Source organism: Chelmon rostratus, chromosome 5 (genome assembly GCF_017976325.1).
Source record: "Chelmon rostratus isolate fCheRos1 chromosome 5, fCheRos1.pri, whole genome shotgun sequence".
In the NCBI taxonomy this organism is placed as follows: domain Eukaryota; kingdom Metazoa; phylum Chordata; class Actinopteri; order Chaetodontiformes; family Chaetodontidae; genus Chelmon; species Chelmon rostratus.
This window is the reverse complement of record NC_055662.1, coordinates 22,678,239-22,695,422: the sequence shown is the minus strand read 5'-3', so window position 1 is coordinate 22,695,422 and position 17,184 is coordinate 22,678,239. Positions and strand designations below refer to the sequence as shown.

The 17,184-nt window shown below is 39.8% G+C and overlaps 2 protein-coding genes across 2 annotated transcripts; one reads left to right on the top strand and one right to left on the bottom strand.

The window, feature by feature from the left end:
- Positions 1 to 1,862: 1,862 nt before the first annotated feature.
- Positions 1,863 to 11,807, top strand: poc5 (POC5 centriolar protein homolog (Chlamydomonas)). Its single transcript, XM_041937219.1, has 13 exons — positions 1,863 to 1,905; positions 2,646 to 2,729; positions 3,232 to 3,385; positions 4,085 to 4,174; positions 4,309 to 4,508; positions 5,631 to 5,807; positions 6,083 to 6,187; positions 7,236 to 7,415; positions 7,869 to 8,046; positions 9,561 to 9,694; positions 10,075 to 10,176; positions 10,578 to 10,748; positions 10,861 to 11,807. Exons 2-13 carry the CDS (start codon positions 2,646 to 2,648, stop codon positions 10,993 to 10,995), a joined length of 1,710 nt encoding a protein of 569 aa, XP_041793153.1. The 5' UTR covers positions 1,863 to 1,905; the 3' UTR covers positions 10,996 to 11,807.
- Positions 11,155 to 17,095, bottom strand: ankdd1b (ankyrin repeat and death domain containing 1B). Its single transcript, XM_041937220.1, has 15 exons — positions 16,913 to 17,095; positions 16,364 to 16,464; positions 16,121 to 16,219; positions 15,921 to 16,019; positions 14,826 to 14,930; positions 14,605 to 14,706; positions 14,341 to 14,439; positions 13,699 to 13,797; positions 13,450 to 13,548; positions 13,192 to 13,290; positions 12,972 to 13,070; positions 12,710 to 12,805; positions 12,147 to 12,348; positions 11,763 to 11,894; positions 11,155 to 11,643 (listed from the first exon to the last, which is right to left on the bottom strand). Exons 1-15 carry the CDS (start codon positions 17,085 to 17,087, stop codon positions 11,588 to 11,590), a joined length of 1,662 nt encoding a protein of 553 aa, XP_041793154.1. The 5' UTR covers positions 17,088 to 17,095; the 3' UTR covers positions 11,155 to 11,587.
- Positions 17,096 to 17,184: the final 89 nt, after the last annotated feature.

Here is a 17,184-nt window from a genome sequence, read left to right as displayed (position 1 = left end):
TTTGTTTGCTACAAAAGGAAAGCATTATACAGTGTTTAAATAGGTGTGTCTCTATTGTCTGCATATTAAATATAATTAAATTCAGTTTATTATTTTATTTACTCGTGTGGGTCAAAGTGCAGGTGTAACAGCTGATACTGTCCTGTGATCATAATTGCTTTGCATGATTAAGAGAATATGGATTTGAAAGATAATAATTTAATTTAATGGAACTTTATTTAATCCAAAATGGGGCAAATAACAGGATGCAATTAATAGTACAAACACTCATTAAAAACAAACAGAATCATACATCACACAATAAAACACTGGGCACAATAACAGATGAACAGTTGGCTATTATGTATTGTGCCATTAAAGAGTTGTCAGTAGAACAGTTGCAGTACATATGCCTGAAAAGCTGGTCCTTCCACAAAGCGTACACAAATGCTGCAGTTGTTTGTCACTAAACAGTCCTTGTTCTAATGGCTTAGCAAAATGCATACAAGCAGTTTAACAAAAAGCAGAGAAACTAACATGATGGGTTGGCAAAAATCACCCAAAACGATAAACTGTGATGAAAATATCACCAACACCTTTCAAAAACATGTGAATCATCTGCTCTGAAATGGAAATAAGTAATCCGTGGGAGCAATGGCTTTCTGTCATTCAACAGGAAACCTCCATTCCCCACAGAGCAGCAAGGATTATCCTCTGTGCCTCACATTTCTGGTTCAAATTCACAGCTTGAATCGACTGTCAAAACATGTAATAAAAAAAAAAGTGTGTGTGCTGAGGGGTGTCTGTGTCAGGCCTTGCTTGTAAGTGCTTGCTAAGTAATCATTACATTTATTGACAATATATATTTGATATGAAATGCATCAGACTGATGTTTTTAGGGAGGTTGCTGCACTGTCACCAGTGTCACAACCATGCATTACCCCTTTTCAAAGTCAGCCTGCAAATCTTATGGCAGTGCTGACAGGACACCTTTGGACGGTGAAGTACTCTCAGCAATCAGCCAGGTGGTGAGGAGGCTCCAGTCCAACTGTACTGCTTGCAGCTCTGCCACGGCTGAGAGGGACCATATGTCTCTTCTCTCTAGAGTCTGTCCCAGCCCAGGCTTGCCAAGCCGTTAGGCCTATCCCACATATGTGTCTTAATACTGTTAAGCACTAGGTCTTCAGGGGGTTAAGACATTGCTGTAATTCAGTTTGTTTTTTCCTAAGTGAACAACAGAGAAATGGCCACTGGGAGGTTCACAGGGTGGTGGTATTCCCCTAGGACTTACACCTTCCTTAGACAGGTGAGCTTCCGCTTGTGACAGTTTTAATCAGTTAATCTTTATGCAGCATGTCAGACTTCTGAACACAGCTTGGAATCCACTGGCTCTTTCAATTGGCACAACTACCAGCTGAAGAACTGCTTGAAATGACTTGTTTCAAACGTCCTTTCTCATCATTTCACAATTTACCTCTTTGTACATTGATACGTAAATCTATCATAATTCAAGCAGTAATTCTTCACGTGTAGGAATATAAAGTAGAGAAAATGTCTATAGCGTGTGTGTTTAGGCCGCTCAACCATAGTAAATCCTCCTAATATGCCTGCCAGATATTATGTTTACCACAATAAATGTAAAGCGAATGAGCTGCTCAATTAAAATCACAGAAAAAACTTTAGCGGAGCTTTAATTTGTACTGTAGTAGGCATATCTGGTGAGCTCCGCGTTGTTCCGCTTAACGTTACCACGGAAACATCGTACCCAATCACAAACGATTTAACTCGGTGCTGTGTAAACAGTAGCCAATCATAGAGTCTGTCGTTTAAGAGTCAGCCTGTTTGAAACGGCAAAGCAAGCATTTTCCAACTGACGGAATAAGTATCACCGAGGAGTGTGGTAGACTGCTTAGAAATATATATCAGGTAAACATTTCCGAAGGCACCGTTACTCCACATTAATTGTCAGTGTTGCTTCTTGCTTCAAACATTTCTATGTTTTTCAGCGTTGCTTCCAAAAAGGAAACGTGTGTGTATGTTTTGACGTATGTAAGTTAACATTAGCTGTCCACTTCTTCTTCAGTTTGTCAGAAACGGCTTAACTTCCAGTTACTGTAGAGAAAGTTACACTAGCATATGTGGTTGTGCTATATTTTATGCTGTTGTTTTAAGTTGTATGGTGTGCTTAATGTTAGCTAAGTTAACATGACATGTGCGAATTTGCCTTATCAAATATGTTCTGAAATGTTACTTAACGTTAGTTAGCAACAATTTGCATATTTTTTATTTGTACAGATATGTTTTTGTGTACTTGATTATGACCACTTTCGAACAGTTTATCCGCTAACCCTTATGTCCTGTATGTACAGTAACTTGTAGCTAACTTACATTATACATTACACTTACATTAAAAACTACAACAGTTGGTACTAAATTACCATATGCAAAGAATATGAAATCTTGATGAATGTTACTATTTGTCCTTGTGGTTTAAAAAGATACAGACGTTTTATGTTAATATACTGTAGAAAGTGTTCAGTATTAACCACGTTTTACAAGATATGACTTACATATGAGGCATAAATGTGACCTGACATTTCTGGCTTATGCTCTTGGTAGTCTATCCTTAAACTGATACAATTCCAACCATGTATATTTTTGTCTAGATGTCCTCAGATGAAGAAGAACAGACCAGTCCTGTTCTGCACAAGGACTCTGATCGGGGCAGCTCTGTGTCCTCTGACCTCCAGGTGGTTATACAAAAGCACAAGGCATTTATGTGCATTTATGTGCTTTTATGCACTAGTCACATCACACAGATCTGGTGACACAGCAACATCGTGCAAAACATCTTCAGAGTGCTAGGTTAGGGCAAGCAACACATGCAATCAGACAAAATAGTTTTAAACATACTCCAAGTTTCAATTGACTCTCCAAGCTGTATATTTGGAATTAAAAATAAAGGCAAACACACCAGCAATTTGAAATATTGTTAAACTGGCAGCTTATTAAATGTATTTATTTGGTTGTGTTGCCCACCCTAATTCACTCACTGTTAAGCTGTGTGCTTTGTGTCCATGTGTCTCAAAATTGACAATGACTAAAATGTTATCATAACCAATAGGAACAATGACGATGAAAATAAAAGACTATGAAAATAAGATACACCTTGTAAAATGAAAAAAAAAAAATCAGTTTTCCTGAAATAGCTATGAACAGACGCTTAATTTTTTGCTGTTTATGGATCAACAGGATGAGTATGAGGAGCTTCTCCGCTACGCTGTGGTCACCCCTAAGCATGAGACACTCACCAGTGCTCACGTGCAGCGGCTGAGCACCTCATATCTGTCTGCAGAGGGTCGGACTTCCCACAGTAAAGATGACACACACTCACAGCGCCCAGCAGGTATCTTGGTTTCCTCTTGTATGCAAGATACATTCATATACACACATTTCACTAAGTCTTTCTGACAGAAACACAACTTGAGCCCTTCCAGACACTGCCCCCATCAAATGATCAGCTGTCAAAAAGGATTTGGCATCACAACATGGAAAAAAAATGTAGTGTGTTCTTATCAGTCTCATATTTTCAGCTTGTAAACCAGTCTAGTCAAGATGCATATGATATCAGTCTGTCAGATCGTTCCCCCTATCTCTTTCCCCTACGATACCCACATCTTAAACAGTCCATCAACCCCCCCCCCCTCAGCTCCAGCTGCAGCTCCTATTGGAGGTGCTTTAACTGTCATGGAGTAGTGCACAGGGATGTAGAAAGCAGACGGCCGATTGGTAATGATCTCCTGGCACTCTTCCCGCACTGCTCTTTAGAGTGCAGGCTTTCTCTTCCCCCTGCAGGATTTAATTAAGATATTGACATAAATGCATTCCTGGACGAGGAGCTGGCTCATCTTATTCAGCATTCTTGCCATCACCTTTTCTGTCTTTTGTTTTCTGACTTTTACATTGTACTTTTATCGTTAATTTTACTCACTTATTCCAGGTGAAAATGTAACAACATGCTTGTTATATCTGTATTCTATTGTGCCTCACCCTCTGACTTCCTTCCCTTGTCTCTCCTGTCTTCTTTCAAATATTACCACTGAAGCTGAAGATGGGAGGCATTCTAGAAGAAGCTTGAGATCACATGCCTTCCCCTTGATTGTTGAGCCCCCTACACACTTAAGAGCCTCTCATGGTAAATTTAATTAAAAATACAAACAAATACAAATATGTATAATTTCTCTCAGTATCAAATACAGCGACCATCCAGTTGCAGTGTTGTCTCATTTTCTACTCTGTTTTTTTTTTTTTTTTTTTTTTTCCTTCCAGCTGAGGAGATGGCAGGTCGGCCGTCTAGCAGGGCGTCAGTGCTCTCAAATACTCATTCAGACAGGTTACACATGACATCTGAGAGGTCTAGGCCAAACACCCCAGACCCCCTTGAGTCTGCTGTGACAGAGATGTTTATCTCAGAAGAGAAAATAAGCAAGATGGAGAACATTCTGGACACATGGAGCAACAACCTGAAGGTTAGTCTGCTTCCTCTCGCTCCTTCGACAATCAATCAATTCAATGGCTCGTATTTGTTGTCGGTTTGAGGGCTGACCATAGATAATGGGTGCTGATATAGCTGAATAATAATAATACACACACACACAATAATATAATAGCAGGAGTGGTGTGTTTTGGGTTTCTGCAATTTTTACAACAAACCAGGCCCAAGTTTATTCTTGATAAATTTAAAAGATGAAACTGAATTGCTTGTTTACTGTGAAATACATGTATCTTAATCATAGGTAAGAATTTTTATATATGGTAAAATCTATGGCACAAAGTCAAAAAAGCATTGATTGAGCCTTTGAAGAGCATGTCACTGACACTGCAAGTTTCAGTTCATATGTATGATAAAAAATGAATACTGTACATGTATGAGCATCTTAAATCTGCACAGTAGGTTTATACTGACATTTCACACATTCATGCCATAACAAAGTTAGACTTGAGATGGATTCAATTCAAGAAATACTGAGGCCAATGTACTATACAAAGGCCATGGTGAGGAAGAGGTCAGAGATTATAAAGGGAATGTAAAGTATTGGAATCTCCAGAAGGCTTCGTGGCGCCAGTGACCTTTTAATTTTGTCTCTGATTCTGGAGGAGGTGAGTGCCTGCATGTGGGTGTCCTTCCTGCCCTTTTCTTCTGATATTATACAACTCATTCATGGAGGGCAGATGACAACCAATGGCCAGCTAAGATGTGCTGATAAAGGAGTCTGACCTAGCAAAAGGCAGCGAAGAACCGTGGACTGTAGAGGAGGATGTTGAGACTCTTTCATTTATCTTGACTGTTGTTGCAGGAAGTAAATCAGTGCTCTACCTTCAAGATAAGCCAATTTTATTCACATTTGTGTGTGTTGGTTATTTTTGACTCTGTCGAAATGTAATGTGGTTACCTGTTGTAAACATCTAAATCCTCTAGAGGTGTACCTCCTCCTAATCTGTTAGATTTTTATATTTTGCAGTTGCTGTTAGTGACAAAACCTCTGTTGCACCTATTTATCTCATTTAAAAACAACCGAAGATATCCCCATATTTACTGAAGTAGTGTAATGAACATACTGTGACTGTCCCACCCTCTATTTCCTAATTAGTCAAATGTACTGACTGAGCTCAGGAAGTGGAAGCTTGCGTTCAAGGAGCAGCACAAGCTGGAGATGAAGAAAGAGAAGGAGAGGAATGCAGCCCAGACAGCTGGCTTAAAGTCAGAGCTAGACAGTCTGAAGGGGCTGCTACATACCTACGAGACTTCCAACCAGAGAAAAGATGAGGTGACTACACGTGTATATACTGTATTTGCTTTCTCCAGTACATAATGTGCTGATAGATTGAAAATGGATTAAGCACTAGACTGAGATTTAATTTCCAGTCATTTCCATTGTTGTAAAGTTTTAGTGTAGGACTGGGTGGGCTTACTCCATGTTAGCCCCCTAGCTCACTTTTTTCTTACTTGCACATTCTGTCTCTCACACTTATAGTATGTATATTTGATACATTAAAAACTTTTTAGACTGACAAGCTTATTGTGTTATGTGTCCGCCCTCAGGTGATAGTGAACCTGAGCCAAGTGTTGGACAAACAAAAAGTAAAGCTTGAAAAAATGAGGACCTTCACCCACTGGAGACTTCAGCACACTGAGGCCAAAGAAGAGGTAAACTGATAAGAAGGTGGCTTTTCCCATAGGTTCACTTATTTTTCGTGGTATTTGTTGTTGGTAAGCTTGTCTTCATGGGATTTCATGTCCTTTTTAATGCAAGGCGCATATTTACACCATCCTTTACACAGCAATCATGTTTGCACAAGCACAGGTATCGCTCTTGTCCCTTTTTTCACAGTAAGAAACTGTACACACATGGATAGTAATTCTGTCATCAGAGAATAAAATGTTCTACTGTACTGTGAAGAACATCTTAAAGATCAACATTACTTTATCTGGCACAAAAGGAAAAAATCCTACTGCTAGTCTGCATGAACATGATACAAAAGAGAGGATAGCACATTTGTTTTGGTGGGGCTAATCTATCATCATATCTTACAGTATATGATGATGGACTTGATTTAAAAAAAAAGGTGTGTGTGTTGGACAAGAGGATTGAATGAGCATCATATGGGCGTCACATGTAATATCACTATGACATTAATTTGTAATCTATGGGTTTTGTCACTTGCAATCACAGTATAGTTTATTTTGTTTCTATGTTTTTACTTTCATATAGGTGTATTTTTTGAGAAGTGGATATAACATTACTGGTCGTGAATGCACCTGAATGTTGCTAGATTTCTGTCAGCACAGTTTACTGGTTTATGCAAATGATAGTCTCTGCATGAGTTACCGACTCATACATCAGTATGTCACTGCACACTGAAAATGCACATGCCACATTTTTACACAAATATCCCCTCTTACAAAATTTCCACACATGAAATCTTGTCAGTGTACTGATGAACAATCTGTTCTTTTTCATACCATACTGCATATCAAACTCAAAACGTGCATAGCTTATCATATTTTTATGTTTACAAAATAGCTGTTTACACCACTTCTTTCAAATGGAAAATTTAGTGGATGACTCATATTTTGTCTAAACCGTGACACAAAGTGCACCATGAGAGAAAATGTACTGCACCTGCACAAGAATGAATTATGGGTGTAATTATTTCCTTTGAAATATTTTCATGGTCTTGTGGTTCCCTGCCAGGCTCATGCTGCTCAAGTAGCACAGCAGCACTATAATTTGCAGCTGAAGAAGAAGGTGTGGTTAGGCTGGCACTCTCTGGTTCAGAAACACTGGAAGGTCAAGGTGGAGCGGGCTTGCCGTGCAAAGGCTGAAGAGGTCTGCACCCGCCTGTCTGCAGAGTATGAAGCCAAGCTGGCAGAGGTAAATAAGCCAGGGAAGGACCTGAGTATAAAACAGTGTGTGTATGGTGATGTTGCATTGTTGAATTCATACTTGACTCTACCTTATTAATGTATTTTACCAAAGGATCCACATCATCCTGTAGTCAGAAAGAGACATTATACATTTGCAGAGCTGAGTCATGTGAAGCAGTTCCAAAGTATCACTAGTTGCCATGATTTATTAATTCCTTACATAGATACTGTATATGTTAAAAGGTCTCTTTAGTGAATTGTTAGAAATACATGTAATTTGAAACTGTAGTTAGGGAAAACTTATTGATGTGTGTTACAGATTATACAGTACAGTATATCAAGGCTACAAGACAAAGGCCTGATATTAAAAGCAATAAATGAACCACATCTTGGTGTTGTCAGTATCATATAAACTGATAAATGACTGATTCCTTCTGCACTCTGCCACCTGTCTCTGCAGCACTGTGAGGCTATAGAGAAGGCCCAGGCAGAAATTCAGAGACTACGACTAGAGCGAGAGCGTTATGAGGAATCTATGAAGAAAGCCTTCATGAGGGGTGTGTGTGCTCTCAACATGGAGGCTCTCAGCATGTTCCACACCACAGAGGGACGACCAGAGCAACCTCCAGATCAGCATGGTCTGTAACAGAATGACCACACAAACTAGCACATTAAAGCTATATAAATAGAGCCCTGCTCTATACACTAAACCAGAAAGGTTAGCCCTGCCTCTGTTCTATATCGATTTAGTGCAACTATCAAGACAGATAAGACACAAACACATTTTCTACAATAGAGGGCAGTGGAGTGGAGTGGACAGAGTCTGTGTTCTTTTCTTAAAGTCATTCACTGACTCATCTAATGGAGTGATGAGTCAGTGGATGTACTAAGTGCTGACCGAGGGGTACTTTGTACAGGTTATTACCTTGATGTGGCGCTGAATGATTTGCTGGAAAAGTTCAATAGCCCGTTTTATTAAACCATGTAATTACTATTATTAAGTAGTATGTTAACGTTGTGGGTTAAGTCCTACTGGGTAGAGTAGGCAGTGTAGAATAGGTAAGTTTTTAGCTATGACTTATAAATGATCAGAATCAAGGCTTGTCTGTTATTTACTGGGCAATTATTCCAGGTCTGTGCATAACAAAATGCTGCTTCACTGTGTTTTGTTCTAACTCTGGACAACCAATAGACTAGTTTCAGTTGTAATAAGTGTTCGAGGAGGCTCATATGGCACAAGCATAGCAGAGATGTATTAGGGCCCAGAGCCACAGAGTGATTTGTAGACAAGCAGCAGGATTTTGAAGTCAGTTCTCTGAGTGAGAGCGGGTGTCATGGAGACCACTCGAAGGCAGTCCCAGAGAGTCCCACCCAGTTTTCTAATCTTTGCAATAGAATTGTTACTCCACAGTGTTAAATATGGCACCAAAATTCAACAATACTGAGACAGAGACTTTGCTTGAGTCATTGTTCAGTGCCAATTAGTGTCTATATGAGTGCAGTCTCTGTGCTATGATGGAGCAAAAATCTTGATTGAAAGTTATCAAAACAGTTGCTCAGTGTTAGAAAAAAATAACTTGGTTGTTGGTGATCAGATTTTTCAGTGACTGGGTGATTGATGTGTCTTTCTCTTCACTTTTGGTAGTGGGTGGGTGCCTTGTTTTTCAACTGAAAAGACAAGAGTTGACCATAAATCTGACATTTGCGTCCTTGCTGTTCTCTTTCCTCCTCTCCCCTCCTCTCTCCACCTCTATACTTATTGATGTGAAGTGGTATTTAGCCTTTTTTAAGTACACATACTTAATAGGAGGAGTTATGTATATTTAATGATCAGCCACCTTTTTGATTTATCAAATAAGGGTTTTGTAGTTGGCAATGGTTTCTCTGTTACATATTCAGGTTAAACATTTGTACTGTTAACATAAGTTCAAACAAACAAGAGAGGTAGATTTCCTATTTTATATCATTAGTATTGAGAACTAAAGTGAAATTTTTTCACAAAAATATCAGATGGTTTGGCTTTCTATTCAAAGGAAAACATTCAGTCAGTCTAACATTCAGCTTTAAAATTAGTGACTGAACTATAACTAACTTTTGTCAAGACCATATTGTGCCTGAGTCTGAAATAATTAATGTTTTTCTCTTTCTGTAGATACTCTGCCTCCCCAGGATGAGCTTGGCTCTACTGCAGTGGCTCAACTTCAGCCATATCCCATCTCTTCTGCACGGTTCAGCCCAGTCCACTTTGACCGCCCGGCCCCCTCCTATAGCGAAGTAGAGGATATGGTGAGACACTGACAATTTCTGTTGAAAACATATATTTATCAAACACCATAGCTCTTCTATGCCATAGGTTGATTTCTTCTCAAATCTCTCATTGGATCATTCAATCCATCAGTCTTTCATATAAATAAAATATAATCATACAATTAAAATCCTTTTTTTTAATTTTAGATTTTAATTTAGAATTTTTGCTTGTTGTTACCTTATGTTGCTGCGAATTATGGTTTCGCACTGACCTCTTCCCATGTAGATGTCACTGAACTGAAGTAATCTTACAGCATTGTTAAATTTGCTTTTGTAATTCCTCCTGTTTGTTTTCATTTACTGCACTATGGCTAACTTCCACTAAATCCCACTCATGTTCCCGATTCTGTCTTGCTCAGGTGGGCTCTGGTGCCCCTACGTCTAGGGCAGAAGCACTCCCTCCCACTACACTGGCACACAGCTCACTCCCACTTGGGGGCGCTGCAAGTTCCCACAAACAGGTTAGCATTAGACATGTTGATCTATTGACTCTAATGCAAGGGGCTTACAAGTAATGGCAATGTCCACCTCACAAGAGCTAATTATGTTGATAATTGGACATCAAATTGCTGACCAAGAAGACAAAATGGTTTAAGTTTAGTTAAAAGAAAAAGTCTCTACTACATTGTCTGTAATGATTATCAGTCAGCCATGTCATGGTTATCCAAAGATGGTCCTGAGTTTCTCAGAGACCCCAGACATGTATGGAACAACGTAGTATGGTTGTTGGTTTATTCTTTTTCACTTCACCACCTGCAATGTTGGTGTTCTTCCTGGATCTTGTGGATGTTTTCACAATGTTTTCAAGTCTCTAATACAGTAATCACATGTATACAAGATGCAATAATGTTTGTTGTTTCAGGTCAGTGGTCGTGTCATCACAGCGAGTCAACAAAAACCCTCAAAGACTGTAACAGCTCGCATCACTGCACGTCCTGACGTTGGTAAGACTGCACGCAGCAACCTCCAGGTGATGGGTGTGGCTCCACCCATGAGTTCTGTGATAGTTGAACGCCATCATCCTGTTACACAGGTATGGGACAGTGGGCATCACTGCTTTATGTATCTTTGGGTTATTCCATGTATACCTTTAGTCATGTGAAGCTGAAAAATAGCATTTCCTTTTGTTTCTCTCATTCTTTCAGCTGACCGTCGGCCAGGCCACAGCTGCTAAGTTTCCTCGCACCTCCCAGCAGGGTCAGAGCTCCACCGGAGGGAGAAGCTCCTCCAAAACACACACCAGCACGTGCCATGTACACACCATCAAAGTAGTTGACTGACCACACACACATATCTCACAGAAAGTGTTTCTCACCTAGTCTAGATTTTAAATTTAATGCATTCTATGCAACAATCCAAGACATAGTAAGCTTGGCATTAGATTCAAGTCCAGTTTATTTGGAATGAATTTGCCCTTGCTGTCTACATTTGAAGGGAACATTTGATTTTTTTCATCTTTCTTTCATGAATGTGAAAGGCACAATTTCCTGAGCAATAGCATTTTTCTCAGCAAAGTACTACATAGACACAGGTGTTTAGAACAGCAGATTACCAGCTGGACAGAGTTGAGAATTGCAAAATGAACATTTATTTCTATGATAAGTTTTTACTTTAAATTATGCACAGATGAAACTGTATTGAAATGTGTAAAATCACATAGTGTAAATATTTGTGTGTAATATTATCAGTTGAGAATTGACCGTCCAACATCACAAGTTGTTTACTTTACTAAACCAAAGCCATTTATTAATTATCTCAGGCATGATTTTATTTTTAAATAAATTATTTTACTGCTAAGTTCCTGTACAGATGAGTAGTTGAAAATAATGTAAATGTGGAGTTCATTTTGTCAGTGAGTTACAGTGTTCATTCTCATGAAATGCTGCAGTTCTTACTGCTGGAACTCTCTGCCTCCATCCGGATCTTATCTGTAAGGCAAATTAACATTTTCTGTATTAAAAGTTTGGGACATATCCCCAGGCAGCACAAGTACATGTTTATACATTTCTCAGTGTATTTGCTTTGTAAAAATATTAACTGAATGTACCTGCAGCTTTCCTGTTCCCTGTGAGGATGAGGCCCTGGTAAAGTTCTTTAGCAGGGCTCTTCTGAGCCAACTCCTCCCCATGGAGCCAGATCAGCAGCATCCTGTTCCCATGCTCTTTATAGCTGTGCTGACCTGTGGACAAACATGCGCAGCACTGTACAGTCACAAAAACAATTCAACTAGTAAAAATAACCTAAATATTGCCTCTGTGGATTAGAAGATGAAATAGGAAAAATAAAATAACCACAGTCTGTTTTAAACAATTAAGCTATCCAAAGATATTCTTTTCATTGCCACATTTTCCTCATCAGTTTGGGGATTTGAATCTGTATTGTATTTCAGAGAGTTGGCAAAAGCCTGCCCAGTAAGTGTGAGTTGCGGCACCTGTCCACTGCTCCTCGATGGCCGACACTTGCGCCTTAGTAAAGCCCCAGTGATCCGCCAGTCTTTTCCAGTCTCCTGGTTTCAGGAGCTCGTACGCCAGGTGCCAGGCCATCGAGCGGAGCTGCTTGGTCTCATAGCGGTGGTCGAGCTTAAACGTTAGCGGATACTCGCTGTGAACACTCTCATTAAGCTCAGGGTTGGCCTGAAAGGGCAATTAAATCAGATTGATAAAGGCCACAAGCCTCAGAGAGCAGAGGGGCATGGGAAGAGATTATTGGAAAGGCACTCACACGCACGATTAGCAATATGTGTGCAAGTGTCTGAGATGAATATTTTGAAACTCATAACTAAAATGATGGTAAATTGGCTGTCAAATGTTTCTGAGTTGTGAGTCATATTTTAACATGGATGCTTTAATAATATTAGAGGAGATTCAAGTAATCTAGATTGTGACGTCAGGAAATGAATCATTGTGATGAATGTAGCTATAGATTTCGAGGCCTCAAGAATGGATTATGGCAAATATGAAAACAGTAAAGGTTGCAAATTTCACTATCTCTCACCGTCCTCCAGGCGCAGTATCTTTCTGCCTTAATGATCATGTCTGCAATAATCGCCTCATCTGCTCTGACTGCCACACCCAGAGCCGTCTTACCCTGCTACTCCAAATCCAACACATACAACAAAATACACAAACTGTAATTAAAGGATCACATTTAGAATTACACTTTTGTTCACAGTTAATGCATTATGCTGCTGGCATGAACTAGCTTTTGGCAACTACACTACATTAGCTCTAGAAATTGTGTTTGTGAGAAGTCATACCTTATCCCGGAGTGACAGGTCTAACCCAGCTTTAAGAAGCATTTCCACGACGTCTATTCTGGCCAGCTCTGCAGCAAGATGCATAACAGTCTGGGACCTCTAACAGTTTGTGGCAAAGGACACGACAATACAATGCAGCAAACATTTACTCTATTTATTTATTTTCTTGTATATAGTTTGGCTAACATCTCATTTTCCTGTGTTAGTGTGGAGATCATACCTTATCTGTGACATTAATGTCGCAGCCAGCTGCCAGTAGAGAATGGATGACAGGGATGTGGCTGTTCTTCACTGCCAGGTGGAGAGGAGCGTCTAGGTGCTGAGAGCAAAAATATCGTGTTAGACAACACAAGCCCAAAAAAATGAACAGCTAGCTTTTAGAGGAAATATGCTAAATTACATGGTGTCCAAGCAGAGTGTCAGCCGAAAAACTTTCCTTAAAGAGTGTACTGCTGCCGCCTAGCTTGCGTTTGCTTACTTGATTCTTAAAGTCTGTATGGGCTTTGTACTCTAAGAGGAGTTGGACAAGAGATGTGTCTCCTCTTTCTGAAACTGGATGGAGAGCACTGCATTTGGCCTACAAGAGACGCAAGAGAGGAAGGTTTAGCTGTATGCCTTTAACCAATCAAAAAAAAAAAAAACATTATCACATCAAGTTTGATGGTGTCTGAAGGATTTACCACATTGAAATACTTTACAGTAGCACATGATTAACAACAGGTTGTACCGTTGTGAGGATGTCGGGGTTACAGCCAGCCTCCAGCAGAGCCAGTACACATCCTTCCTGACCGTTGTCTGCAGCCTGGTACAGAGCTGTCTCCTCATCCTGCAACACAGAAGATCCAGCAAAAAAATATAGTAGTGGTGCTAGTTAACCATAACATAAGCAAACAAGTCTTCTCAGGTAGATGGCAATTTAAAATTAAAAATATAACAATGTTTTCAGGCCTGTAACCAACTAGAATTCAGACATCAACCAACCTTCTCACGCTGAAGAAACTTTGGACAGACATCAGTAACTTAATAACCAAAACAAATATTTGACATTGGTGTATGCTGGTTTTTCTTGGGAGTCTTTTTAATATTTCTAATTATTTAAAACAGATAATAGCTGCTATCAGATAATATCTATCATACAGCTCTGATCCCAGTTAGAAGAATCTTTGACCAGAGGCACCAAGTAAATCTTATTAAGCATGGTTTACCAGTCAGAGCTGAAGAACACAGTTTACCCTGTTATATAGTAGTAACCAGTACATGTTTGATTCATCTTAATTAATCCAAAGTGGAGCCACCATCCAGCAGTGGATTAGCCACTGAACACGCACTGTCACAAACCATAGAGAGGATGTTTACACTGATCGTCTACCATATTGACTTCATCCCGAGTATCAAAGCTCTGCAGCAGTAGTTGGACAGCATCCAATTGGTTGTTCCTGGCAGCTAAGTGCAGGGGCGTGTCTCCTCTCTGGCAGAAGGGAGGGAGGGAACAACTCGCATCAAAGAGTGTTTGACTTTGAGCTTTCTTGCAGGTGTGACACGCAAATGTGCACTCAGACACATGAGCATAAATAACCGTAGACTGTAAATAGATGCAAACAAACCACAAATGCATAAGCAGGTCCACACACACCTTGTTGGGCTTCATGGTGGCCATATTGTATGGGTGCATCAGCATTTCTAACATTTCAACACACCCATGCTCTGCGGCCAGTGCAAATGCTTGGTTTCCTGACTGAAGTAGAAGAATACAGGTACAAACAATTACATTTACTGCATGTGCTTTGATAGTCTTCAATGATTTACCCAGAAAGTGAATTATACACTCAATTTATGGAAAATTCATGTAGATACCTGGTCATCTTTGTCTAGTTCCTTCATCTGCAGGTCATCAACAATATACTCTACAATATCAGTGTGGTTGTTGATAGCAGCACAGTGCATGATGTTCAGTCCGTCCTGGGGTGGAAAAAAGCAAGTTGTGATGTATTAAACATTTTCTTTTTAATTAAGCAGTGTGAAGTTATCTGCTGTTGTCAACAGTTAATTTATATTGCATCTTAAAAAGCAAAGAGGTTTTGCGCCAAAGTACCTCACAAAGACAGACATTTATGTACAGTGCACGCATACATGCACTATTGAAGACCCTCCTGCTTTTAATAATTTCCGCCCAGTCTCTTTACCCCTGCTTGGAAGTATAATTGCAGGCATGAAGCCCACTAGCTGTCAGCTTGATATAATACCGACAAAGCTCCTGAAACATTTTTGAAGCAGTTCCTAGCATACTGATGAGCCCTCTAGCTGCAGGTACAGTCCCGTCTTATTTTAAGACACTCCTTAAGAGGCCAGGTCTTGACTTGGCTGCTTCAAATCATTTTAGGTCAATTTCAAAGACTTCTTTCAATCTAAATTTTTAGAAAAGGTTGCTTTCTATCAGATTACGGCCTTTCTAAACCAAAACAATATTTTTGAGAAATTCCAGTCATAGTTTTGCGAACGTCACAGCACAGACAGCTCTCCTAAGAGTAACAAATGACCTCCTTTGTGATGTGGATGCTGGTAAATGCTCTGTCTTAATTCTTTTAGATCTCAGTGCAGCTTTTCACAATGTTAGCCTCTTGGTGATGAATATCTGAGAAATATTTTGCTCTTGCATCTTTGCAGAATTGATACATGATTAGAAGCTCCTTACATATTTCATAGGAGAAATGTGGTATATCTTTTATCCACTTATTGCTGCTGTACCTTCTAATAGAGCATGTGGATGTGTTCTGCCAGCTCTTGTATTTAGAGGGGCAGCAGAGTCTTAAGCTTGTGTTGAATTGGGAAATAAAGGGACATACAACAATAAAAACAAGAGAGTCTGCGCTGAGGTTTGTTCTGAGACGAGCATGTAAATGTTATGTTCAATGTTATGAAACAGTAGAGCGAAACTTCTTGCGTCTTTACCTCGTTCTCAACCTTCTGTTCAGCACCAGCTTGCACTAATAATTTCAGGATCTCCAAACTGCCAAACCATGCAGCCAAATGAATGGGTGCCACACCGTACTGTCAGACACAGAACACAAAATGGAAAGTTGTGATTACTTGTAAATTTATTTGGCCATGTGGCTCAAGTTTTCAGATGCAGGCATTTCAAGCCATGTCACCTTGTCCTTTTGGTCCACCTTGACCCTGCGCTGTAGAAGAAGCTGCACAGCTTCCCTGTTTTTCCCGGCTACTGCATAGTGGAGGGCAGTCCTATCATGCTGAGGCAAACAACGTAATCAGTACATTATCCATTTAGATTTTTGCAAAATCCCAGAAATTACCTGCCTTTGTGTCTGTCTGTGGGATGTTACACAACGCAGTATACTGAGATGCAAATACAGGATTTCTCTACTCAGACCCACCACATTCTTTGCATTGGGGTTCAGCCTTTTTCCAAGAGTCTTCATGGTCTCCACATCATTTCTCTTAGCTGCTTCCATAAACTTCTTCTCTGTGTCAAGCACTGCACAGCAGACAGGAAGGATTTTACAACACAGGGTTGGATTTACATATAGATACATATATACCATGCATATATATATACTATGATATTTATGAGAGCATGTACTAGGCTTAATATACAACCAGATGATGTGTGAAGTATTTGCAATGAGTCAAAACCTCAACAGGAGCATACTGCAAGGTAAAGACAGTCTGTATTGGTTTTAGGTTTCAGCCTTGTGCAAATATAGTGTGACTCCTGAAAAGAAGCAATCATTCAACCAGCATACAGTCTGTACACCACAACGAATAGAAAATGATTAACTCCAGCTTTAACCTCACTGGCTCTGTCCTGAACAAGAGAGCCTTTAAGCTTTAAATTTTGCTCCATAATGTTCCATCATTTTATGTTTTGTAAAGCCACATTTATTTACAACGTTTTCTTCATTTTCTTGTCCTTGTGTACTCACACATCTCTTTGTTGTCAAAGCTGTTGTCTGTATCTTTGTCCGAGTTCTTGTTCAGTATGAAGTCAGCAAACCCCCTCACAGATTCCTGTCTCATCCACTTTCGAGGGTCCAAATCTTCCTTCGCAGGACAATGCTTCTTCACCATAGCCCTAAAAGCCAAAGCTCTGCTCTCCATTGGGAAGCTCTTTGAACAACCTCTTTGTGTAACCTTAGTGGGCTTGGTGTAAATATAATAAACAGCCGAGTACGAAAACAAATACGCGAGGAGAAAC

What these genes read in the sequence shown, in the direction of transcription:
- poc5 (XM_041937219.1), top strand. Translation starts at nt 2,646, where the DNA reads ATGTCCTCAGATGAAGAAGAACAGACCAGTCCTGTTCTGCACAAGGAC. An exon ending in CCAACCAGAGAAAAGATGAG is followed by an intron (nt 5,808 to 6,082) that starts GTGACTACACGT and finishes GTCCGCCCTCAG; the next exon opens with GTGATAGTGAACCTGAGCCA. An exon ending in ATGAAGCCAAGCTGGCAGAG is followed by an intron (nt 7,416 to 7,868) that starts GTAAATAAGCCA and finishes CTGTCTCTGCAG; the next exon opens with CACTGTGAGGCTATAGAGAA.
- ankdd1b (XM_041937220.1), bottom strand. Translation starts at nt 17,087, where the DNA reads ATGGAGAGCAGAGCTTTGGCTTTTAGGGCTATGGTGAAGAAGCATTGT. An exon ending in ACCCCAATGCAAAGAATGTG is followed by an intron (nt 16,220 to 16,363) that starts GTGGGTCTGAGT and finishes TGTTTGCCTCAG; the next exon opens with CATGATAGGACTGCCCTCCA. An exon ending in ATACAGACTTTAAGAATCAA is followed by an intron (nt 13,291 to 13,449) that starts GTAAGCAAACGC and finishes TTTTGCTCTCAG; the next exon opens with CACCTAGACGCTCCTCTCCA.